Source organism: Falco peregrinus, chromosome Z (assembly GCF_023634155.1).
Source record: "Falco peregrinus isolate bFalPer1 chromosome Z, bFalPer1.pri, whole genome shotgun sequence".
Classification (NCBI taxonomy): domain Eukaryota; kingdom Metazoa; phylum Chordata; class Aves; order Falconiformes; family Falconidae; genus Falco; species Falco peregrinus.
In genome coordinates this window covers 69726642-69753528 of record NC_073739.1, presented here as the reverse complement: position 1 = coordinate 69753528, position 26887 = coordinate 69726642, and the positions used below count along the sequence as shown (strand labels likewise).

General features: G+C 39.0%; 1 protein-coding gene across 1 annotated transcript in view; it reads right to left on the bottom strand.

The window, feature by feature from the left end:
- The window catches only part of OXCT1 (3-oxoacid CoA-transferase 1), an 86128-nt gene that overhangs the window by 7343 nt on the left and 51898 nt on the right, over positions 1–26887 (bottom strand). Inside the window, exons 13-16 of the mRNA XM_055790906.1 lie at positions 26513–26588; positions 9142–9231; positions 5125–5205; positions 3096–3197 (exon numbers count right to left, since the gene is read on the bottom strand). Of these exons, the coding sequence (XP_055646881.1) occupies positions 3096–3197; positions 5125–5205; positions 9142–9231; positions 26513–26588 (349 nt within the window). The remainder of the gene's footprint in view (positions 1–3095; positions 3198–5124; positions 5206–9141; positions 9232–26512; positions 26589–26887) is intronic.

The window sequence follows — 26887 nt, the reverse complement described above, 5'->3', positions numbered from 1 at the left end:
TCTTTAACATTTTGTGGTTGCAAATGTCCTTCAGATGTTTTTCCAAATAATTAAAAATGCTGTGAAAATGGGACTGTACAGCCAGATGTGTCTCAAAGAAAGCTGTATCGGCTATAAAGTTCTCCTCTACAGAAAGGAGTTGCCTGCATGGGCAGAGACAGTTACCTATAAAGGAACAACCATCCTTTAAAATCTCACTTGTAATGAACCTAGAGAGATGTTTTATTTCAGAACATTCCATGCATCCACTGAAAAAAGCTGCTAGAGAAGGGTCAGTTTCTCAATTTCCATCAGTTCTGTTTCAAACTAGCGAAACATGATCCAAAAAACCTGCTTTTACTGTAGCAAAACAATATCGCTAAAGTTCCTGTCACCAATATAAACAGGAACAAGATGTCTCATTCAGTGAACATAAATAATCACAAGCACAACTGTTACATTTTCAAATAAGCCTGAGGCAGAGTCTTCAAATGTAGAAAAAAGGACCAAGGATGCTGCTTTCTGAACAAATGCCTATGGCAAGGCTCAAACCTCTATTTCCCAGACCACAAAACTAAGTGAAGGAGCTGTAGGTGTTTGCTGTATATGAAAATCGGGACATCAGGGGTCTAATATTACACAGCAGTGATCCAGTCTTGCTGTCACAGATGTCAACAGAAGCTTTGGTAAGGATTTCAATGAGGGGAGGACTGGGTCACTGTGGCCTGAAAACATTCTTTAGAAGAGTTAAAAAAAAAAGAGAAGGGAATAGCTAGTGCTCTTCCATGCCACAGCTTTAACAAATCATTGTGGTTCATGCTTTCCATCTGCAGAGCCCTAGAGATTTCAGGCACTTTTATAACTACCAATCAGTAGGTCAGACTGACCCTCTCACATACCTTGGCTGAGGTACATGCTTTGCAAGCAACCATTGCTTTGCAAGTATTTGCGCAAGCCACATGCTTTCAAGATAAGTATATGAAAGTGCATAAACAAAGCAGCATCTACATATTTCATGCCCACAGCTCCTTCAGTGCAGCTCATCATTTCATGCGTGGCCAAGCACCCATACAAGGCAGACTGCGTGAGAGTTTGCCTTCAGGAGAACTAGGAAATGGTGCCTGTGAAGTGTCCCTTCCTGATCCCAGTCAGACAGATCCCGAGGACCTAGATGGTGGATTGTTGCAATACCTCTCACCAATTGCTGACTTCAGGCTATCCTAAAGATTCAAAATCTATACCACTGTAACATTGACAGGAACGCACTAAGGGATGGTGGGTGTTGGTAATCCCTCCTTTGGCCCTAACAGACTTCCCCTGTGATATCCACCATGCTGCTGTGAAGTTTAACACCATAGCCCATAATTTTAAGCTTATCACTTCTTTCTCTGCATTCTTTCGTTGCTTCTGCTTTCATTGCCTTGAGCATAGGCTGCTGAATATTACTTTGGGTAACACACTCAGTTAAATACATATATATTAGTCACCTGAAGCAAAAAGAAACTGACTCTTTCCAAACAAGCAGATTTTGAACACCTAAGGACTGGTGTCTTCTCACAGCAAAAGTCCTTTACTGTAGTTTCAGTCTATTTAAATGCTATTTAAATATTGCACCTTCAAATTAATCATTAAGTTAATCCCCCAAATAAATATGCAAGAACAGACCAAAGTGACTGACTGCAATAGATACAAACCAACAATGTCATGTTTATGCTTTAATTTGGGATGCTAGCTGTTTGACAGGCTGATCAGCCAAAGATAAATTAGTCCTAACATTACCAAAGTTTTAAAAAATTGATTTTTTCAAAAATCATGGTCAGAAACTGAATGAATAATTTCTTTTGCACACAGAATTGCTGAAAATGGAAGGTTGCTTTCACTATGAATTAAAAAATAATAATGACTTCCATAAAATGTTACATGGAAAATTAGTAAGAGAGCAAAGTGATTTTGTAGCAGTTTGCTGCACATTGCAGCTGCTGGTCAGGCATCTTTAACCAAACAATTTTTCTCAGATAAAAAAAAGTATTTTTAAAAGTGAACAGCACTTTATTTGAAATATTTAAAATTCCACAAGAAAAAGATATATTATCATATTTAGTTACCAGAAACGCTCTCTGATGGACACAGGAAATTAATGAAATTCCACAGACTTATTGCTCAGAAAGTTTTATTTATTGCCAATAGTATACTCAAAGCCTTAATAACAAACTCTTTCACATAACAACTGCTCTGCAGTCTTTCAGTTATGTGTCCTAGCCCTGCCATGAAACTCTGCAAGGAGAAAGAGTATTGCACCTCATTACCAAATATTCCCCAACTACTTTTACAGCACAACGTGTAAACTGTCATACTCACTGCCCTCACCAAAGGAGAGCTGACCTACCCCAGAAGACTTCACAATACAAAAGAAAAAAATTTGTAATATGCATGTAGGAGAAGGCCATGAAGAAACTATATGTTATTAACCACACAGATCCAATCAGTTACAAGTGTGCTACCGCTTTCTATTAATATGCCAGTTTCATGTTAGCGTTAAGTGAGACTTAAGAATGAATGAATGTGAAGGTCAAAAGGCAGCGTTTTTCTGGATTAATGCACAGCGTAAGTTTCATTTGTACAAGGCAAAGGGAGAGAAAAAGCAAAGATATCTACAGTAGAACATTTAGTTGATTGGCACTACTAACACAGAGTGGACACATACAGTCACTCCTTTTGAGAAGACTTACAACCCCACCTAAAGACAGCATGAAAATTTAGCAACAGAGAGTTAGCTAAACTAACTTATACAGTGGAGAAATACATATTCATCCACCCCTCAAATATGAATCTGCTCCCCTCTTCAACGCATCATAAAAGTTCCCTTTCCACATTGTCCTTTTAGTCATTTCTCCATCTCTTCTGTTTTTCCTAGCTTCAAATATTTCCAATGTAATCATACTGGATTAGCCCTCAATTATCTTCCTATTTTCACTGTAAATCCCACAGGTAATCTACTGAACCCTTACCTACACGGAGGAAACTTACCCTGTTTGCAAGTCTTCGTGTGATGAGTATTTGTGGAGAATATTTGTTCTGACACCAGACTAACTATATTTGTTTGTAAAATGACTTACTGTGAAGTCACAGCCAGTGCTTTTCTTGATATCATCCACTGTTAGTCCTTCCCAGATTTCCACAAGGGTCAAACCCTTCTTCTTGTCCACATCAAACACAGCCTGCCAGGTTCAAAGAGCACACAATTAATTATTTATTATTGAAGCAGAAAACAAGGACCTAAGTAATAATATTGTAGAAAATGCAGTGCTGAGATAGGTAGAATTCCCTCAGTAACAAAAGATGCCATTACCAATTGGTTTCACTTTCCTAACTGACCAGTAAAAATTTCTGCCACATTTATTTGTACCTGAAAGAACCTAAAATATGAGATGTGTTAGTTTTGTAGGGAAAACATGCAACTGTTTTGAAATGCATGAAATGAGGACCATGCCTCCTGCCCCAATCTGGTGAGAACTGCGAGGCCCAAAGGAAAGGGCTCTAGACATTCTTTGCTGCAAGACAATGCACACCAAGATATCATGAAGGAAAACAGGAAAAGACAACATCTCCATCATTCTTCTATTATTTTTTTTTATGGCAAAGAGCGGTTGATCACTTTCAACAGATTATAAGCTTCTCCAACAGCTATTGCACACCCAGTGTAAATTTTAGTCTTTTCAGGCGCTGAAAACGAAAGACAAGATTTCTTGTACTTTTAATAGAAAGCCTGAGAGGAAGTGGCTGAAGGAGCAAAAGCTGTTCTTTCTGATGTATTCGTAAGATGTGCTTTCCACTTCCAAGGCCCACAAGCTTACCAAATAGAAACGTCTGTAAAACATTGTGCACTTTAATGATGCACAGGTTGCATGCTAGTTGCCAGTGAAACAAAAGGCCTATAGTAATTTTCCTTAAAAAAACCAAATAAGGTCAGCAGCAAAAGACCAGCGAAGGTTGAACTTGAAAGGTAAGTGCAATTTTAAGCTTACTACAGAACCGTACTAAAATTCAGCTGTCCTCTGGGCATGTGAGACTGATTTAAGGGACTGAAAAATGATAGCTCGTCTTGCTGGGCATAAGGAACATACACATTAGGAAGCTAGTGTAGAAACAGAATTTGCAACACTATCAAACTACTGTTGTACATTTGTGTCATCTCCTAATAAAGCAACCAGATCTAACAAGTGGTGGCACTTAAGAGAAATTTCTGTTTGTTGTTTATTTTCTATCAGTCCTTGTTGACTCTCATTTTTTTGTTCCTTATGTTTTGTATGTGGTCAGTTAATAAAAACCTGGAAAACCTTCCACGCTTTCATTTATTTTCACTTACTTTGTGGAGAAAAACCCCTTTAGATTCCAGTAGCAACAGATTACCACGAAAAAGCAAATTCTACATCAGCACCTTTGATGCATTCTTGGTACGATAGGTGGCTCAAAGAGGTACTACTCTAAGCTCTTACAAATGTAAACACTGATAACAGAAGGAGTATGGTTACAGCAAAAATCTCAGATCACTTCTCCCTTGTTGAAAAGATCCACTAATGTATTTTGAGCAGCAGTGGTATTAGATATTCACATGGACTTGCACTGGAGAATAAATTGCTTCACAAATGGAATCAAGTAATGACAAAAAAATTAAAGCCCTGCCACAGCTACAGGTTGTGTTTCTCTGAAAGGGTGTGTAGTACACATCAAGGAAGATGCCAATTGTCTGACATACACGTGGCTACACAAGCTGTTGCTCTGCTGGAAAAAACTATCTGTGATTACAGCTGCATTTGAGGATTTGCATTGCACATGGCAAATTTTCAGGAATACTATGGGAAAAATAAGGAGACACACACTTTGCATATTTCTCATGCATGGCACCTTTGTTCTGAATGTTTGAACTGTACGGTCCAGTATGCTAGATGTCAATGGTGAAAGCTTCAAAAGGAAAAATATGAGTGCCTAGACTGCTGGAACAACTCCAGGGGAATCCTTGCCTTCATTAGTAACAGATACTAAATATATTCTTCATTTTTACTAGACTTTTCTACTTTTACTGAGTGTCCCTTCTTAGGGGTAGAAGAGAAAAATACTGACAAGGATTCAAGGAAAGTACTTTACCTTCTCTGTAATGATGCGGTTTACACATTGTTTCCCAGTAAGTGGTAAATTGCACTTTTCCAAGATTTTATGGACATTGCCCTGTGTTTAACAATATACAGACAAACATTAATTTTAAAAAATGACACAACTTATTCCAAATTCAAATATTTACATGAGAATCACAGCCGCAGCCATTCAGTGTTATTGAAATATTCACTGTACTCAGACCACTCTTTGAAATCACTTCTTTCACAGATTACATCTCTGGCAATTTGGGACTTAACTCCCACATATAAGGAGATGACTAATAAGAATTTCACTGTACCACTGAGTGCGCTCCTGAGTTTAGAAGCTCTGCATACTTCTGCTTAATAGTTTGTCTTTCCTGCTGCAATGTGGGGATAAGAGATACATGGGACCTCAATAATGACACATAAAGGACAAAAATTAGGAAAACACAATGCAGGCATGACATTTCTCTGTCTGATACTTCATCACAAACAGTAATGTGCAGGATCAGCCATACACACGGGCATCTCAAATCCCCAGGGCTTAAGCACATAGTCATGCTCTGAAAATAGTAAATCCAGTTTCTTTACCCACACTGAATTCCCATTCCCTCCACTGCTCCAGGAAAGCCCAAAAGCAGACTAGAGATGAGTGCAATATGCTCATCTTCAAGTGCTACACATCGTGCTCCATGTTTCAGTCATGTCTGAATCAAGTGCTTAAAACTAGTTTCCATTCTATTTTTCTGAATGGTGTAAACAACCTATTTCACAATATGGAACGATTACCAGCCATTAATTTACTATGTTTTGCAAAACATGTCAATGATGGTACGGTGTTAAGAACTTGACATTTATTTCTCTTAGGCAGTATTTAGCAGATTAGGCACGCATACACAGTGACTGTTCAGAGATTACATAACAACCTTACAGGCTATTGTTTTTCTTTATGGTTATAAAGAAAAAAGTAATTTAGCAAAAAATACATTAAGAAATACCATAATGAATTAGACCTAAGGTCAATTCGCCAAGTGTCTTACAGTGGCCCAAGCACATGGAGCAAAAATTGAGCCAATCTTCCACAGCTATGCCCTCCTGGTTCCTGACATGCTGTGATGTATAGATTTTCTGAGCTGCAGACTGCTTCTGGGCAATGCTGTTTAATTTTCACTGCTGAATTTAACTTCATAAAACAGTTTAGTCCCTTTCATAGAGACTTAATTTTTTGAGCTCCTGCATCATCCTGCTGATCATGCACAACTTCATTACCTGGCTGTGAAAATTGTTTCGCATTGTTTTAAACATGCTAGTTGCTAATTTCAGTTGGCTACCCCTACTTCTTCTATAATGCCATTTTGCATCCACTTTCTGCATGCCCTTATTATTTAATGTATTTCTACGTTACTCTTCCTCAACAGCATTTCTTAAGCTGAAGAGTATTCCACAGAACTCACTTCATGTTTTGTCATATTTCTTCTGTACCTTTTGGTTTGCATTACATGTAAAAATTTAAGTAATTAAAAAGTAAATAATGTAAGGCAGAGTGTATTTGGTTTTATTTGTACTATACTGCATAACAGAGTTTAAAAAGAGGAAAATTCTTCGAGTATTTATTTAAGTGCCAAGACAGGTACTGGTTTCACCCTCGTAACTAAATGTAAAGTGTATTTTGCCCACACTGCAAGGACTCAGCCTACTGCTATGTTTAAAAACTCTAATGTGTACTGGAAGGGAAATGCACTTCTAAACTCTTAAAAAACTTATTTTCATGTTTAACAGGCTATTACTATAATACAAAAAAAAATTGAAAAGGATTAAAAGATCCTTCACAAGCATGACTCGGACAAAACTGACTGCAAGAACTACCTATTGCAGCAACTCTTGAACATCTGCGTTGAACGTACTGCATATATCCCATGCCTTCCACCGCATTTCCATCCCTCAAATCTTGACTGCTGTTGACTTACAGAATACTTTGGTATCTAATGATAGATTTCTTATTATTTATTTGGAGAATAAGATGACAAAAACGTCCCTATACTAAAAAGCCAGCAGACACAACAAACTGCCACTGTACATGCAGATGTTTTTTTCACTCAGTAACGCAATGGGCTTTGAGCCAGACAAAAGATTGCTCTTCTGATCATAGATACAGCTGCAGTAATTTTGTGAGAAAAACTTTGATGTAAAGAATTATAAAGCTGTGAATATAAAATAGGCTCTGTAAAAAGCAGTCACCCCAATAAAAGACTTCTGATTTTCAGAACTGGTCTCACGGGTGCTATATTTGCTTGTATATTTAGGAAAAAAAAAGAAAATAAACAAAGGGAAAACAAAAAAAAGACAGAATCTGAAAACTGTAACAGCAGCTTTTGATTTGCAAACATTGTATTTCCATATTTCATCATCTTCACTGTTGAGCAAACAAGAAGCAGCAGTATGAAGACCCCAGAAAGAGCCTAGGTAAGAGCAAGGAGTGCCAAGAATCCACTTCATTTTAAAATAAGAATAAAGTGAAAAAGCATGCACATGGTTTAGTTTTGCAGTGCCTTTTCACAAAAGCAGAAGAAATAATTTATGAAAGCCTGCAATTGGCTCTCTAGAAGTGCACATCAGGCATTCCACGTACGTAGGAGCCCAAGTTATGTACACATATGCCAAAATAAGTAACTCTAAGCCTGGACTGTTTGTAACAGTGAACCTATCTGTGTTTCTGTCTTTTTCAGGTTTCAGTACTCCTACCAACAAAAAACCAACATGCAAATAACTTCCAAAGACTGTAGTGAAAAAAGATTTTGGTAATTGTACTTTTAAGAGAAAAACTGGCATGAATAATTACAATGTGTGTGGACTCTGAGCCTTAATCAAATTCCACAGTAACTAGAAATTTAGCATAAATATTTATACAGATCACATTAATACCAGTACATGTCTGAGCAAATAGAGAATTACATATCCAGTTTTTGGGAGGCTGTGATAGGGATACAAGTCATATAGATGAATTTGCTTTTTACTTTCGTGTACTTATTTACATATATCTGAAAACTATTTGGTCAGACTCAGTGCTGTTACTGAAAATGTGCCCCTTGAGATCACAGTTTAGTATAAATTGTAAAACTACTATACCTTTTAACAATTCTTTTTTTGTGAAAATTAATTCTTGGAATCACATTTTAAAAATACACAACTGTCATATTTAGCTTTCATATTTATGTCTTTACTAGTTTACTATGCAAACTCCTTATGCTTGTTCTTATACATTCTGACAGTGATATTATCTTGAACAATATACATTAATTCTTATTGCAGACACACAACAAATTTGGACTAACAGAAATACAGAAATTAAACAAAAAGTTCCTTTTCAAACATTCAGTACAGTTCCCTGAAAACAGAGATTTTCATCCTTCAGTACATTTTTCTCATAGTTTGGACAGTCCCACTTTAGTAGTTTCAAATGACAAGTTTCCTATGACCTTCTGGGGGAGCCTTTATATCTACAAAGCTTCCATCACAAAGAAGTCTCTATATTAACCTCTATCACATAATGATGGAAGGCAGCTTGCATCTCATTATGCCAAAAAGATGTGTCCTATCAACCTGTCAGTACCAATTTGACTGGCAACTTCAAAGGTAAATACCTTTCCATCATAACAAGTATTTAACCGTGGGGAACTTAATTTTTCAAATTATTCTTAGGTGAAGAATAAAACCTCTGGGGTAGCACCTACTGTAGCTCTGGCAATTGCCACTCTCATTAAATTTGCATGAAGTAACTAAAAAATGTGTGCTGCTTTTAAATATTGAGTTAATATTTCATTTTTTTTCCATGGTGACTGATTCACTTACTAGAGAAAAGGGACCATAGTAACCTAGCCCCCTTCTGGATCTCCATAATAACTAACAGCAAAACTGTCAAGTCCTCAAAGCAGCAGAATGAATGTAAGATGTCTTTTTTTTCTTTTTTTTTTTCTCTCTTTTGGTACAGCCCAAAGCACTTATTTAGAAAAAAGCGGCAGAGCCTTACCTTAGCTGAGTGCTCCATGGTAACAACCACTTTGGTCTGTGCACTGGATACCAGGTCCATGGCACCCCCCATTCCTTTCACCATCTTACCCTAAAATCAAAATTTTAATCAAAATTTTACATTTTTACTATTTGAAAAAATAAAAGAGAAAGATGCAGTATATTGGCTGCAATAACAGCACATGATATTCACTTTTTCCTGCATGTAAAGCGCATCTATTTCACTGCCACCATATCCAAACACTAACAGAGCTTTACCACAGCAAAAACAGCTGTCTCATTCTAGGCTTTATATGACGCAAATAGGAGAAAAACGATGAGTAGAACAAAGATCCACTGCTGTGGCTGGTGTCCTGGGATGTAACTTAAATCTCAGTAATATCATTGGCTCAATGGAAGGCCCGACACGGAGGAGTGATGAATTTACTTCCAATGGTCCTGACATTAATAAAGCAGTGTTCATTCTCCTGTGGTAGAAATGTCGTTATTTCCTCAAAAGAAATCTTTGCGTATGAAGTGTAGCAACAAGAGCATTCAAGAACTCTCCACCTGCCAGTTTGGAAAACCATGGCTCATTATCAATGTATCAGCACAGATTTTTTTGTTCTATTCCTGATGTCTGTCGATTTCATTTCAGAACATGGGCAAATAAATGAATGGGGATCAGTATTCACTTCTGTTTGTCCCTCCAACCAAGCAATGCTTTCTGCCTCTGTGTCTCATTTTTATCTTAAAGAGTGTCAGAATTGCACCTGTTATCACAGCAGCTGTATTATGGCTTGGTGTTCAGCTACCTCTGTTTGTACTTTCCATAATGCTACAGCATTCAACCCCTGCCTGCTTCCACCGTCTTAAACTGAATGCATCTGATCTTGGAAGGTAAGAGGTCCAGACCTGACACACTTCTGATAGAACTTTGTACTTACAGTGATTTCTATCAGTATAAGCAAAGCAGTCATTTTTGGAAAACAAGCACTAGACCCAAGAAAACAAACAAGGCAATAACCTCGTATACCACTCCAGAGATGTTGAGGAAGGCAGAAAGGAGAATGGAACATCAAGACACCTGCATGATAGGAGACTTTAGTAGGAAACATGAGGCAAGGAATTTCACAGACTGAAAAAAATTAATTTCTATGTCAACTGTTTTCTATTTGCTCTCTTTTGACTGGTTATAATCTGTAATTACAATAAATTACCAACAGTAATACAGTGTAAGCTGTTTTATATATAAAATCTAAAAGTGTATGGTTAAATGACCAGAAAACTTCCTAGTATAAAGCTTTTCTCTTATGCTTCCTTTTAGTAGCTATGTGATTCACTACCTTGCTAGTATCAGCACCTAGGGTCCAGAATATAAAACATACGGAAGAGACTTGTCTCATTAAGCTGCCAGACCAGCAACTCATTGGTCTCTTGATAGTTATGGTCTCTTGATCATAATGAAGGTATATACACACACACCCCAAAACTAATTGAGTTTTCTTACTGTTTGCACAGCAACGAACAAATCACGTGTTCCTGTATCTATTATGAACAACCACTTTGGAATTTGTCTAGTCAGATCAGCATTGAATATTAATCACATTAATTAACAATACTACTAAGTATTTATTTGCAAATACAAATCTGAAAGGGATGAGAAGGTTTTCCTCTGTCCTTAACTTTCTGGCACTGCTCAGATCATTCTCCATCCTATTTGGAAATACAGAGCTCTTACAGAGACTGCAGTGACTTCGCACCTGCCTGCCAGAGGCTCACTGACAAGATAATGCATAGTAGCTGAAGATGATGGATTATCTCCCCAGCAACTCCAAATTCATTTGCAGTGAGGATTATGCTATCAACACACCTGCCCTGACAATGCCATTAGTTCATTTTCCAGGCCTTTTAGTTATATTAACTAGTAAAGACCTATAACAACTAGGAAATATTTGAAGAAATAAGTGCCAATGAAGGACAATGACAACTCTACTGCTGGAGAAGCTGTCATGCAGGATTGAGAGAAAAGACTTCATCCCTTTGTGTATGCAGAAGCAGGGAAATGAAAGTTCAGTTGAAGAGGACTTAGAGACATTTAAATTGCTCTATCTGCTTCTTCTTTTTAGGCAAACATACTCATCATTGTCAGGTGCCTGGTAAAGCAAGTCAATCAAGCATTAACTCTAACTAGCCAAGTAATTACATGCTCTTATTCTGAGGAATAGCCAAAGCATAAGAGCCTTACATCACTCCCAGTGCATCTACCAAACTCCCACAACTTACACTTTCCCCAACACCATCCTGTTCGAGGGGACACCTGCATCCTAAATTAGAATTAAAATGCTTGAGACTAAAAGGTGATTCCCAAAAGACATTTTGTTCCTTTTTGCCTAGGACAAGTATGTTCTGATATTTATAAACACTGTACATTTACAAGCAATTTATATTTCTTTAAAATTTTAATAGCATATTTAATTGTATCTGACATAAGTCAGAGTGGTTTATTTAAATATTTTCCATGTAATATCTACTCTGTCATTAAAATAAACATTTTCTCCACCTGAAGACCACTTGCAATGGCCAACTCTGTTGTAAAATCTCAAAAAAACACTAGATTTGGTTTATAGTGCCAGATACTAGCTGAAGTGGGAACTATTCAATTCACCTCAATAAAACGTTAACTTGTATTTATTTTGATTTTGATTAAACAAGGCAAATTGCAGACAGTAAAACAGTCTGCATTTGGTTACTTGATAAGGTATTTAAGTGTAATGACCTGTAAAAAGCTCAACTGTTTTAAAAAAATCATTAAAAAATAAAAAGTAGGTGCTTCAAACAACCAGCTGCTAAATTACGTGTACAGATTTCCTGGTCCTTCTTATCATGTTGGTAAGGTCCAGTGTTTGCATGCCCTCCCCCTCATTTATTTATTTAAGATTATTTTGGTTAGTTTCCAATTACATTGGTGCTGCTAGCTTAAGAAAACAGAAGGAAAGACAGTTCAGTGGTAGAGAGCACTGGTAATTTGAAGCACTATTTTAAAGCACATTTCATCAGCCAGAGCTTGAAGTGAGAAGAAAAGTTTTTTGAACTGGCCATGCGCTCCCTGGGTGGTCCAATGTTGGCAATACTTATACAGAGGGTTAGGCAGAGGACAGAAACAAGCTCAGTTTCTTCATAGCTTCTCAGTTGCCATAAAAGGTCCATATTGCAGGGAAGAATTCTGCTTTTCCCATAATTCTTCATCAGCAGTTCTTTCTAACTCAGTCCAAATAATCTTGGGATGCAAGAGGTGGAAATTAATGGATGTGATGGATTTGGGTTTTTTTTTTTTAAGATACTCAGCCCTTCTGCTTCATCACAGCCATAAAGCCACACAAAATTAGCAAAATTTCTTATAATGCCTACTTATTGCAAAATGCATTATTTTGTTATTATGATGATGGGGCATCTTTAAGAAAGTATGAGGGAAGGGTACATATTTTCTCATCTGATGTCTTCATATCTGAACATCATTTGAGTGATCAAAATATAATATTAAAGAGACTGAGAAAGCAGTTTAGCCTAACAGTAATTCCTAAACAGGATCCTAAACCTTCCTGTTGGTTTGGTCACTTGTGGCATCCAAGACAGCCTGTGGTATTCCAGCAGAAGCTTATGAGTACTCCAAGATGAGTGAGACAGTCAAGATGTTTTTCAAGAGAAGGTGAAGTCTTTCCACAATGGTATTGCAAGTTAGAAAGATGCTATGGCAAGCAGGAAGCAATTCAGAAGAAAATCCAAACAGACTAAAAAGAGATGGCTGTGAGAAAAGAGAACTCGGCAGCCTTCAAACACTGTTAAGGTCTTGCACCCATGCTGGCATTTTACACCTTTCCTCTTCATTTCCAGGAGGAAGGACTTTCCTTCCGTAACTGAATTTTATAGCTACTCCCAACATCACAGGACAAAATGCATCTGAACTGATCTGGTTATGTTAAAAGAACATAATTTTTTTTTGAGATAAATAGATATCACATCAACAGTACAGCAAAGCAGATGCTAAAAAAAGCAGAAAGAGTGAAAACTTCTAAGTGGTAAATGCAGAATGTGAAGGATTAGAATGCAGATGGAAATAAAAACTTGAATAATCCCATTTCAAATTGAATATCAAAGGACAGCCCAGGTGAAAATGTGTACCTGTTTGAAAAGGAACTGAGCTACTTCCCTGTTGACAGTCCTTGCCCATATTGCCAACTGCCCTAATATGGTATTAAATCAAGAGAAATTTCAGATTAAATACTTTTTCCTTCTATTAAATAAAAGAAAAAATACATATGCCTAACATTATGCTCAAAGTTAGTAAAACTACTATTTCAAAAACTCTTACAGAAAATAATGAATGCTTCTAGTTTAAACTACAGTCTTTACGCAGGCTCCCCATTCAATCAGAATTTTCAGGCATCCCCTTGGAAGACCTTGAACAAGCTACCTAGGATGACAAGAGTAGAGGTTTTAAGAATGTCAGTATTGTCTCTGATGGCCACAGAAACAGATTAGGTGGCAGGTACAGAATCCATCACCAGTCTCAGCTTTCTTAGGAAAGGAAACTATTATATCAGGCCAGGGACAGCTACTAAAATTTAGAGTAACCAGAACAGTATGAACTCCACAGAGAAAAGCAGAAATGAAGGTAATGCAGTGGATGGATACAAGATACTTCTTTCACCACCATCAATATTGCTAACACTGCAGTTAAAAGAATGAACTTGGGACCACTGCAAAGCTTTCTGCTCTGTCCCTCTCTGCAGTGGTGCATATTCACTACTAACATACATTAGTCACACAGGTCTTCCTCTCTGTATAGGTACTGTCTGTCTTCACAGACATTCAGCTTCAGGAGCACATTCAGCTTCAAATGACATGCACAGCACAAGTAGGAGGTCATCAAGAGCCATATATAGCTATTTAATAAAAATATCCCATCACTTGTTGTGGGATTAAATGTCGTTGGTTCACAGTTTTGGGGGAGTGCATATTAGCACAGACCTTAGCTTTGTACAAAAAGGATACTGACCAGAAGGTAGTATTAAAAAAATATGTACGCATAAATCTACTCTAAGTACATAAAATGTAGATGACAGTCCTTTGGCCATTGCTAAATCCTGCCCAATGTTTAAGGTACATTTACAGTTGTTTCTAAAATGAAAGCCACAACTCTTCCAGATTTCATTCTCAGTTTCTTCAGTGAGAAAGACTGAAGACTGTACCAAAAAAGATGGATAAAGCTGAAGATTACCGTGTTCTGAAACACACTTCCTTGTGCTATTTTCCACTGATTTTATGTCCTTATATGGCACAATTACAGAATTATTGTAATTACACTGTCAACTATGACAGCTAGATTAGATTTTACTCTGAGAATATGACTGAATAAACATTACCATGAAATGCTGGGAAATCATTAATGGGATTTTTATCTCAGAGTTGATAATGCAACAACACAACAAAGAGTTAATACTGGCTAAATGCAACAAAGCTGAGCATGCCCTACATGCACAAAAGGGTGAAGATATGTTCAAAATAAAGATTTAGTTGTATGGTTAAGCCATACAGAAAATGACCTGATTTTCAAGAACACTAACAGATATCTCCTAACACACATGCACACATAATAAAAAGCAAAATTAAGAAGTATATTTGAAAAAATGGAATGCAAGTTCTTGAGTGACTGATACTTCTTGGCAAAATCTATTAATAACTCTTTCCTAAAATGTAGCATACACAAATATGTGCACTAACTATATTTCTAACGATATTTATATTTTCACTTTCTATAACCAGAAAATTAAGGCAGCATAAAATTGGTCAGATTTCATTCCTTAATTTTCTCATATAAAACTGATTTGAAGTAACTGTTGGCAATAGATTTGAGTGAATGAGTGAAATTGAAATGAATACATTGAGAAACTGCATCTCAGGAGCAACTCAAAACAGTCTGTAACATGCTTGCTTCACTGAAATGGATTTGCTTTACAGTGATGAATGCCATTTCATTGTAATGGGACAGTTTGGGACAGCCTTCCATTTACCTTTGCACACTATTTCCAAAACACAAAGGTTAGCATGTAATAATTAAATATTACTGCCAACATAATACTAGTCTCACTTGAAAGTGATGGTTCCATATAATAGTCACAATTATTACCACTAACCTACAGATCAGGAGACTTTTGACATATGCTTGTATTTTCGAGACAGGCAGAACTTCTTCAGCTGCTGTCATTATATAGATGCCTAAAGCAGAGCTGCCATCTCCCACATTGAAAATTTAGGAGAGTATCAATAAAATACAAACAGTGAGCTCTTACATCCCTTCCATGCAGCCTGAAGAGAAATAAACACAAACAAAACTGATAGAAAAAGCCCTCAAAAAGGTGGAAGAAATACAGCTAACACAATACAGTCCCTTTCTCCTTTGAGGCTTCAAGACTTTTCCAATGGTGGTGATAACATGCTGCGAGGGCTCTGCAGGCTTCCAGGCATGTGTTTGTTGGGAAAGAAGCAGTAAGCTGATATACTACTGTGGGCTTCATTCCAAGACACATGATGTCTGCAAAAACCTAGCATCTCATCATATTAAAATAATATCCCATTGAAATGTAGATCTTCAAAGAGGCTTTAGGTAACTGCAGGTCCTGTCCTTCTCCTTTGTTCAGCTATTGCTGTATAAGCCCCACATGTCAGGCTTGAGAGATGGGCCCATGCAAACCTCATGAAGTTCAACAAGGCCAAGTGCAAGACCCTGCACCTGGGTCAGGGCAATCCCAAGCACAAATATAGGCTGGACAGAGAATGGATTGGGAGCAGCCCTGAGCAGAAAGGCCTGAAGGTGTTGGTTAGTAAGAAGCTCAACATGACACAGCAATGTGCATTTGCAGCACAGAAAGCCAACTGTATCCTGGGCTGCATCAAAAAAACCATGGCCAGCAGGTCAAGGGAGGTGATTCTCCCCCTCTACTTGACTCTCATGAGACCTCACCTGGAGCACTGCATCCAGCTCTGGGGCCCCCAACACAAGGACACAGACCTGTTGGAGCAAGTCCAGAGGAGGACCATGAAAGATGGTCAGAGTCTGCCTGGAGCACCTGCCCCATGAAGACAGGCTGAGAGATTTGGGGTTGTTCAGCCTGGAGAAGAGAAGGCTCCAGGGACACTTTATAGCAGCCTTCCATACCTAACAGGGATCTACAGGAAAGCTGGAGAGCGGCTTTTTAGTAGGGCCTACAGTGACAGGACAAGGAGAAATGGCTTTAAACTGAAAGGAGGTAGATTTAAATTAGACATTAGGAAGAAATTCTTTACTGTGAGGGTGGTGAGGCCCAGAGAAGATGTGGATACCCCATCCCTAGCAGTGTTCAAGGCCAGGTTGGATGGGGCTTTGAGCAACCTGGTCTAGTGGAAGGTGGTTGGAAGCAAGTCTGGTGGAAGCAGGGAGGTTGGAACTAGATGACCTTTACAGGTCCCTTTGAATACAAACCATTCTATGATTCTGTGATTCTGTGTCCTAGACATCAGACAACTTGCCGTTACTATTAAGAGAAACACAGTCACTGAGCATATTAACCTGTGTGTTTTCTGTTCATACACAATTTAGCTAACTTGTAGTGCTTAATTTCACAGGTAATAGTTAAAATGTTTCTCAAAATTTCTGGCATTGTTCTACAACTTGAAACAAAACAGTGACAGTTTGATGCACTCAGTGCAACAGAAATATTAGAAGAAAGTTAGTAGACAGTGTGTTTGGATTCAAAATGAAAATAAGCCTTGTGCAAAGACACTACTACTCAAGCAAAGTGGCAAATAGCCTGCAACAGGGCTCCTTGGAGAAGACCTACAGTGTTCTCAGGCATTCAGGGATATGTGTCCTTTCTCTCATCATTAAAAATGGTAACTTCAAGTCAGAAAAGCTCTTGCTGTGGAGCTCTCTGCTCTCAGGTTTAGCACTACAAACAGTAATTAAAAACAAGAACAAAAAACCCTCCCACAGTCACACACTCAGCTGGCCTCTGACAGTTTACTTTCATTTATATGTTTCTACCAACGGCCATGCAGTTCACCTCATAGTGAAAGCGTTAAAAACCATGCAAAAGATGTACGTTGAAGCTCGGCAGAGAAACCACCAGTAATGTATAAAATTATACTCCTAGTGCTTTAGGTTATACTGACCTCTACAGATCATAAATTAAAATATTATTTTAAAAATTTGCATTGGGTTTCCTCATGTCTTCAGGTAATGCTTTTTGATAAGGCTTAGAATTTTTGTATAATTTTCTTTCAATTTATTTAATTATTAACACTTAAATCCTTTAGCTTTGGCTACTCCAGCTCAGAGCATTAAAAATTAAGGCTGCTGCTTCTAAAATTCAGTGATAATATATTTACATTTTCCAAAAACAATCCAGATCTATCTATGCAAACTGCATTACCCTGGACAATTTACATCACCCTCGTTCCCAGTCCCTTAACTGCATTACCTTAGCTACCAAAACATGAATTTTATACTCCAGCAGAAGAATATACAAGCTAATATTCTTGCTCAAAATTGTATTTTTTATATTATTTGTAGGGAATAGAGATGTTAATAATATCAGTCCCAGTATCATCCCTGAGGCTGCTGCTTCTTAAAAGAACTGCTAAGCATGAGGCTCTGAGCCTGGTGGTTTAGGAAATTGCCAGTTTCCTTGGCACCTTTGCATATAACTTGTCTGCCCTCGTGGACTTACACGTGACCAATTTACTTACGAGTCCTCAGTTGCCTTCTACGATGGGCACTATCCACCCTTCCTCAAGTTCTACCACTAGCCATATAGACTATGCCACTGAAGTCTAAGGCAAAGATGTTGAGTACCTCAGCAGAATCATAGATTCGTTTAGGTTGGGAAAGACCTTTAAGATCACCAAGTCCAACCATAAACCTAACATTGCCAAGTCCATGACTAAACCGTGTCCTTAAGTGCCACATCTACATATCTTTTTAATACCCTCAAGGATGGTGACGCAACCACTTCCTTGGGCAGCTTGCTCCAATGTTTCACAACCCCTTCCATGAAGAGATTTTTCCTAATGTCCAGTCTCAACCTCCCCTGGCACAGCCTGAGGACATTTCCTCTTGTCCTACTGCTTGCTGCTTGGGAGAAGAGACTGACACACATGTTGCTGCAACCTCCTTTCAAGGTAGACAGCAGTAAGATCCCCTTTAAGCCTCCTCCTCTCCAGGCTGAGCCCCCCAGTTCCCCCAGCCGCTCCCCACCAGCCTTGTGCCCCAGCCCCGGCACCAGCCCCCTGCCCGTCTCTGGACACGCTGCAGCCCCTCTGCGTCCCCCTGGCAGTGAGGGGCCCAACCTGAACACAGGAGTCGAGGGGCGGCCTCGCCAGTGCCCAGTGCAGGGGGACAGCACTGCCCTGGCCCTGCTGGCCACGCTGTTCCCGGCACCAGCCAGGATGCTGCTGGCCTCCTTGGCCACCTGGGCACACGGGGGGCTCATGCCCAGCCGGCTGCCGACCAGCCCCCCCAGGCCCTTTCCCCCCAGGCAGTTCCCAGCCCCCTGCCCCCAGCCCGCAGCGCTGCGGGGGCTGGTGTGACCCACGGGCAGGGCCCGGCACTGAGCCTGGTTGACCCTCACACAACTGGCCTGGGCCCATCGCTCCAGCCTGCCCAGGTCCCTCTGCAGAGCCTCCTGCCCTCCCGCAGATCAACGCTCCCCCCAGCTGGGGGTCACCTGCAAACTCACTGAGGGGACACTCCATCCCCTCGTACAGGCTGTCGATAAAGCTATTAAACAGAACCGGCCCCAGCACGGAGCCCTGCGGAACACCACTGGTGACCCCTCGCCAGCTGGATGTAACTCCATCCCCCAACACGCTCGGGGCTCGGCCAGCCAGCCAGCTTTATACCCGGCGCAGAGTGCACCTGTCCAGGCCACGAGCAGCCAGTGTCTCCAGGAGAATGCTGTGGGAGATGGTGTCAGAGGCTCTGCTAAGGCCCAGGTAGGCAACATCCACAGCCTTTCCCTCATCCACTAGGTGGGTCATCTTGTCGTAGAAGGCAATGAGGTTTGTCAAGCAGATCCTGCCTTTCACAAACCTGTGCTGGCTGGGCCTGATCCCCCAGTTGTCCTGCACGTGCTGTGTGATGGCACCCAGGATGATCTGCTCCATAACCTTCCCTGGCACCGAGGTCAGGCTGGAGGCCTGTAATTCCCTGGATCCTCCTTCCTGCCCTTCCTGTAGATGGGCATTACACTGGCTGACCTCCTGTCTTCTGGGACCTCCCCAGTTTGTCAGGAGTGCTGAGATATGATGGAGAGTGGCTTGGTGATCTCTTCTGTCAGATCTCTCAGTACCCTTAGGTGGATCCCATCCTGCCCCATAGACTGGTGCAGGTGTAAGCAGGGTAGAGATCAATAACTGTTCCCTCTTGGACTGTGGCGACGTCATTCTGCTCTTCCTCACCCCTGTCTTCCAGCTCAGGGGGCTGGTCTTACTGTTAAAGACTGAGGCAAAGAAGGCACTCAGTACCTCAACCTTTTCCTCATCCTTTGTCACCTTGTTTCCCCCAACATCCAACAGAGGATGGTAGATTCTCCTTAGGCCTCCTCTTGTTGTTAATGGATTTATAGAAACATTTTTTATCACCTTTTACAGCAGTAGCCAGACTAAATTCTAGCTGGGCTTTGGCCCATCTAATTTGCTCCCTGCATAACATCGTGACATCCCTGTAGTCCTCCTGAGTATGTTACCCTCTCATTAATGATATGCTTCATAGTTATACTATTCACCTTTAGTAAGTTTCCACCTACTGAAAAGTGATATCACAGACATTTCATCCATTTTGCTCTTTCAGATTTACCAACTGCCGGCTGTAGGGCTCCTCCATTACTGGTTCAATGGTTCTTCAGTCATATCAGTTGTCACATTATTGGCTAGGGAATGTACAGAAATGCACGGTAAGAAGGCAGAGTCCCTGGTGTCACCAGGAGACATTTCAGAAGTTCTGGTGTTTTGTTTTGACCTATGCCCAGCCTCTGATCCATGTCACAATGGCAACAAGAGTCATGTAGCTTCTATTAGGAAGGCTGTAGAAAATAAACCAATACTTCATAGTAAGATGTAGCCACCAGAAGAGCAGCAGAAACTGTTCCATGAAGTGCTTCTATTCTGAGGGTCTCAAAAAGTCACTGGTAGAAGAACTACAAACAAATCACATACAGGCAGGGAGATGTGCAGTCAATCCCACAACCTCTAAAATCCCAAGTGAGACAATCTAAACTGCCACTGCAACCAGGACTGCTACGACAGTGCATGCTCATGCTGCTGCTCTGTAGATGCAGTGAAGCTGCTGGCTGGCAGAAATTTCTGACAGTAACTTGCGAAACACAGATAGGTCAGCTACTGTGTCCCTCGCTCATGAAGCAAAATGCGTCTCCATCCAGTAGCTCCCAGCAGCCGTGGGCTCCCATCTGCTCTGGCCTCTCTGCCCTACTGCATGGCTGTCTCCTCAGCGTTTCCATCTCTCTTAGCTACCTTAGCTCTCTGTTCCCAGGGGTTACTCAGAAGTTTCCCACCTCCTCCTCCTCTCCCTTCACAGAAACCCTTTTGTTAGTTAGAGAAATACCAAAGGAAGGAAGACAAAAAGCCATTAAGTATTAGTGCTTAATGGAATAAAATTACCAGTAAACACCAGTGTTGAGGAAATAACTTCTGCCTAAATGAATTGCATGTGCTTAAAATAGTCTTATCCTCTTCTTTCTTTACCCACAGGATTTTCCTCTCCATTAGAAAATAGCAGATAAGAGCAAAGGGCTGTAACTATTGCAATGAGCCTTCCTTAGCTCAGTTCCTAACAAGTGCAAGTAAATACACATATGCATGATCTAGACCTCAAGTGTTATCGAGCTCTTATGGAACAGAACGGACAGCTTCAAAATGGTGCTTAGCCAAAACACAAAACTTAGGAGTTATTACTTGCCTCTCAAATAATGGTGAATACCATAATTCCAAGAACCCAAAAGCTACAGTGTATAAGAAATACTTAAATCAATCCCAAACACACAGCTACATTTAAAACATTACAATGAAATACAGCTTAAAGTTTCCTTACACTAGTTTTCAGCAAAATCGATCTTTGTATCACCCTACACAAATCCTGTAACTAAAAAAAAATGTATCTTGCTCATAATTCAACTTAACTGACAATAACATATCATCTTACAACAAATCAACTGCAACAAATAAGATATTTGACAACAAATATCTTAAGGGTGGGTGTCAAGAGAACACGGCCAGGCTCTTTTCAGTGGTGCCCAGTGACAGGACAAGGGCAACAGGCACAAACTGAGAACCAGGAAGTTCCACCTGAATATGAGGAGGAACTTCTCTACCTTGAGGATGACAGCACTGGACCAGGAGGTTGTGGAGTCTCTTCCTCTGGAGACATTCAAAACCCACCTGTATGTGATTCTGTGCAACCTACTGTAGGTGAACCTGCTTTAGCAGGTGATTGGACTAGATGATCTCCAGAGGTCCCTTCCAACCCCAACCATTCTGTGAGTCTGTGATCTTATTTACAAGAAAAATAGGAATTATACAGGAATTATTTACTTTTTAAAAAAAGAAAAAGCAAAAAAAAATTACATATCTATAGCCAAAACCAAGAAATAATTCGAAAAACAGGATGGTAGTTAATCCTTACAAAAAGTTCACAAAACATGGCCTTGGAGAAGGAGCAGACACCATAAATACTTCAAGCTAAGAAGTAACAACTTAAGCTCAAGAAGAACCAAATAGCTAATGACAGCAAACAGAAAATTACTTGAACTATGTGTGAACTATCCTAATTAGCATACTAAAAGATCCACCCTTGAGCCAAGAAAGCCCCCTACTAACAAAGTCCCCGCCCCCGCAGAACAGTGCTGTGAGAAAAAAAATAATGCTGTACTTTTAAAAGGAGATGAGGCCTGTAAGAACCAATCAAAATTGTTTACAATTAGTCATATTTAATTGTTCGAAGTCTATGTATACAATGTTTTGCTATGTGATGAGAGGTGGGCTAGCTTCATGGGTTTACTGCCTAGCACCCATCTCTGAGCAGACATGCAATAAACCGTTCTGTGAGTGGATAGGCTCTTGCACACTGGGTGAAGAACCCAGATTTGGGGTAACAGGAAAATCTGAATGCCACATGCTGGTTAATCCTATTTTAAAAGTCTGTACTATAGAATAAAATAACACATCAGTAAAGCAGATTAAGAATCACCTGATCACCTGACAAACATCTCAAAGTAACCAAAGGGAAATGACTGCTGAAATCAAGTATATTTACTCAGAAATACAAACTCACTGTAAAAGAAGTTTGCAGACAGCCAAAGGTTAATAAGCGTGGCAAATGACGATAGCAAAAAGACCCCTCATAGTGTAAGCTAGTAAAAAGGTACACCTCAAAGGTAACAAGACAAATAAAAGCTACCCAAAGTTGTATTTTGCACTTTCCTGTTTTGAAAACATACTTGTTATTTATGAATTTGGGGCCGAACAGAATGGAGAGACATCTTCATAAGCAAAATAAGCAATTTCAGATATGGAAAATAATGCCCTCGATTTGGATACAAAACTAACATCATCATCTTTTGAAGAAGATAAAGCACTGAAGGAAGGAATATAAAAGTCTGCACAGTTTTTAGAAAAATTTAGAATACAAGCTAAAGTTCAATGTTTCAAGAAACACATTTGTAAATGAATCTGTCTTATTAATGCAAAATACTGACTTTGTGTTTTGATAGTTCAGATCTTGAAAGACAAGCCACAAAACCCATCAGTAAATGAATTTCAACATCGTGATTGCAAAAATGAGTTTAAATTCTATATGGTAAATAGTATGATGAAAGAAAGTAAAAAGTGCACAAAGCTACTGGAAAAGCAACTATTACTTAGTTTACCCTGAAAGCACTGTGAATGCTGTACTTTTTGATCAGTCTAAATCTAGGACAAAAGCTAAAGTGCAGTTTTCAGAAGAAGTTTAGACTGCTAAATGTTTTGCTTCAACACAGGTGTTACTAGCAAGTTGAAAATATCACAAAAGTAATACTGATAGTCTCCACTTGTGACATATCTTTGGAAACTGGTGCTAACAGGAATCAAACAAGCTCTGGATACTCAACTAAATACATTGGGAAAATATCCGTGGAAAATACCTTGATTTTGAAGTTTACCTGAATACAGCAAAAGTTGAATATTCACCATTTTCTCTAAAGATAACAGTGCGTGTACTCTGAACACATACTTAATTTCTGATTTAATACTTGAACATCAAAACATACTTTGTTGTATGAAATATAAATACATGTAGTTTATAAGTTCAGAAAATGCTTGTTAACCATGACCAAGTTTGTTAAACAGAAAAGACAAGCTATGAAAACCAACAAAAGTTGGCATGAGAAAATGGCAATACGTGTTGATTTTAACTGCAAGATTTAATTTAAAATGTCCTGCAACTCTATTTACAAATATTAGAATGAATAAACCCCCAAATACTGCTTGCTAAAAAGCTTTGGAACATAGCAGGCAAGTCTTAGGAAAAGCCAAAGGGAACAGAGCTCAAAACAAAAACAGAACTGGAAATAATACAGCACAATGGGCTTTTTTTTAAAAAAACAAAAAAGTCACCCCATGTAAAATAAAACCAAGCAAGAAAAGAAGTGGCACATTGTTCCAGCTCATGATACTGCTTTTCAAGAATGAACGAACGCTCTAGTGAATAAATTTTAGATTCAGCACAGATGGAACTGCATGAAATTTTATATGCTGCGTTACCAATATGGTCAGTTGAAATTACTGGGATTTTTTTGGCATTAAAATCTACCCACTGATGATTCAGCAGTGCTTTTTTCAAACATTTCAGCTTAATAAGCTATCACTAGACCTGCTTTTTTGCTGGTTTACCAGGAATACTTTAGAGCAGGAGTCTTTATCTATTATTTGTTTGCTTAGGTATTTTGAAGTATACACCTCTTACCACTTCAATTTACAAAAGCAATGACAAAGCAAACAAAGCAATTATTCCTACCTAAAATTCAGCCCACAGCCTTATATAGTGGCCACTTATATAAGCCACACTTACATAGTGACTTTCATTTTGCAAAAGTATAAAGAAAATGTCAGTCTAAGACAACCGAGATAAACAAAACCAGGATTTATCTGACAATCAAAATAAACATGTATAGATTAAAATAATCTTGTACTGAGCCTATAAGAAAATCTCTAAATACTATTTACAAAAAAAATATTTGAGCTTATACTAACAATTTACCTTTAAATATTTTTCTAATCTATCTTCAAAATTTTTACAGAAAATGTAATAATTCAGAATAATTTTTAAAAACCACTATGTAAGCAAGTAATTTCTACTTATATAAGACAACACAGCCACCACAAGTTAATGTGAAGAAAGTGCTTTCACAAAACCAGAGCTACTTCATCCAGTAGAAGAGTAGTTCTTAGACTGATATGAAGGAAAAAATACCCCACTCAGCTTCTCAGTGTCATATATCTGCAGTACTGGACTGAAAATGTAGACTACCTACCATTTATTTACATGAAACATGTGGCAAAAATAGTTTACTAAAAAGTTTGATTTAGCTATTTAAAATACATAATTTGAGTGACTTATCATACCTTTGACATACAGAGCAACAGATAAATCAGTGAACATCCATTTCAGTTACCCAAGGTTGCATGTCCTTGAAAATTTACACTATCATATTGTTGCCTGGGCTCAAAGAGCAAACCTAGGGTTAAAAATGTAATTTGAATTATCCCTTGTATTTCAAAGTGTGTGTGGGTTCCTCTGCGGAGGCTGGTTTAATTATTTTGTGTTCTAGTGACAAGTTCTTTTAACTCAAGACAAAAAAAAGAAATTGGAATCGGACAATGCAAAGCTAACCAGTATCACCTAATGTACATCATATTGGACTCCTATGGTATGTCTGACCATCGGATCACGTTTAAAACAGAGTTCCATCAAAAGAAAAAACAGCAATAGGAAAGCACACATAGAATCCTAGAGAGATGTACTAACATCAGCCATTAATCTTCAGACTGTATTTTTCAGGATATTAATTGGATGACACTGCAAGCAGGAAAGAGTCTTGAAAAAGCTAGTACTTGTATCAGTGGGGTCTGAAAAGATCTAGCCAGCAGTGGCCTGTCCCAGTTCTGTGATGGTAAAACTGGGTTGTGCTGTGAGAACACCTAAGGAAGACTCTTCTTACGGATTTATCTCCTATGTGCCATACTCCAACCTAGCCATAACTCCTTCACATCCACCACAATCACACAGACACCTGGATTAGCCCTTGAGATAAATCCTTTCTCCCACATCTGCCTGTACAGACCCCGTCTTCGTCCCCTCTCACTGAAAGCAGCTTGTGCTCCAGCCACTGCTCCACGACTTGAGCACTCACAGGCCTGCTGGAGAAGTCACACAGACTTCTGGGCTCAACTAATGCTTCTCCAAGAGACAGGACATTCATTTTGGTTTCTTTCCTCCTCCACTCAGCTTTCAGTTTTCAAAGACTCTCCTGAGACCTTTAGCACTGCTCAGACAGAAATATGCCTCAATACCTTAAACGAGGATAAAAATAATTTCTAGAAATCTCTTATACAAACTGTATCAGAAAGTACCATATTGAAAGCTGTTGAAAATATCAACCTTGTAAACCATGTGAAAGATATGTACATTGTTCAATGTTAAAACATAAACTGTGTTCACAGAATGGCTTAATGTCATCAGCTGCTTAAATTACTTATATTTAAATTACTTATACTTTGCTTATTTTTCTACTGTTGAAACCCGTAGGACTATTCAAGTAAAGACAACAGTATGCTGCCTCCTAGATGTATGCAAAATGGCAATGCTGTGATTCTTTGACAGGACCACTGAGAAAAACAATACAGACTGTTTTCTAAGGTTTTATGATGAGCTACATGCTATTTCGAAGCTTTCTTCAAGTTCTTGCTCTAGGTACAACTACACAAGACTTGTCATCCTCAAGAAAAAGCATCAGCCCTCAGCAAAAAACCTGTGACATTTCCTTCCAAGAGGAAGGAAAAAGGCTTATATAAGTCATGTTTAGCTTTTCACAGTGTTTAGCACAAGCATAATTTTAAGGGGTGACTCCTGATTGCTTGGTGCAAGTGGTACGCAAGGAAGCCTGTTAACCTTAAATACTCTATTTAATGCTTTAAGCTTCACAATCCCTCTGCTTCATCCAATTTCTCCTTTGCCTGACCCTCAGCTACATTTACATTATGCTAAATATAGTGTACTGACAGTAGCACAAATGCCTACTTACGGGAATCATCCAGTTGGCCAGGTCACCGTACTTGGACACCTGCATAGCTCCAAGCATTGTCAAATCAACATGACCTCTGGCAACAGAAAGTGTGTAATTAGTATATCATGTTCAAGTAACAGCCCACAAATCTTAACAAGCTTTTTTTCACATTCTTATTTCATCAATATAAAAACCGTGGCATAACACAGAGGTAGCAATCATTTTGTCACACATTTAGTTGGGTTTTTTTCCCCTCTAGATGTAGCACTGATGCAAATTTTTCTGCCTGACCACCAAGCCTCTAAAAATATTATTACTTTTGTCTGGTTTTGGTTAATTGCATGCACAGTCAATCAGCTCTGAACTCATACTTTTAAGTGCACTCTTTCACAT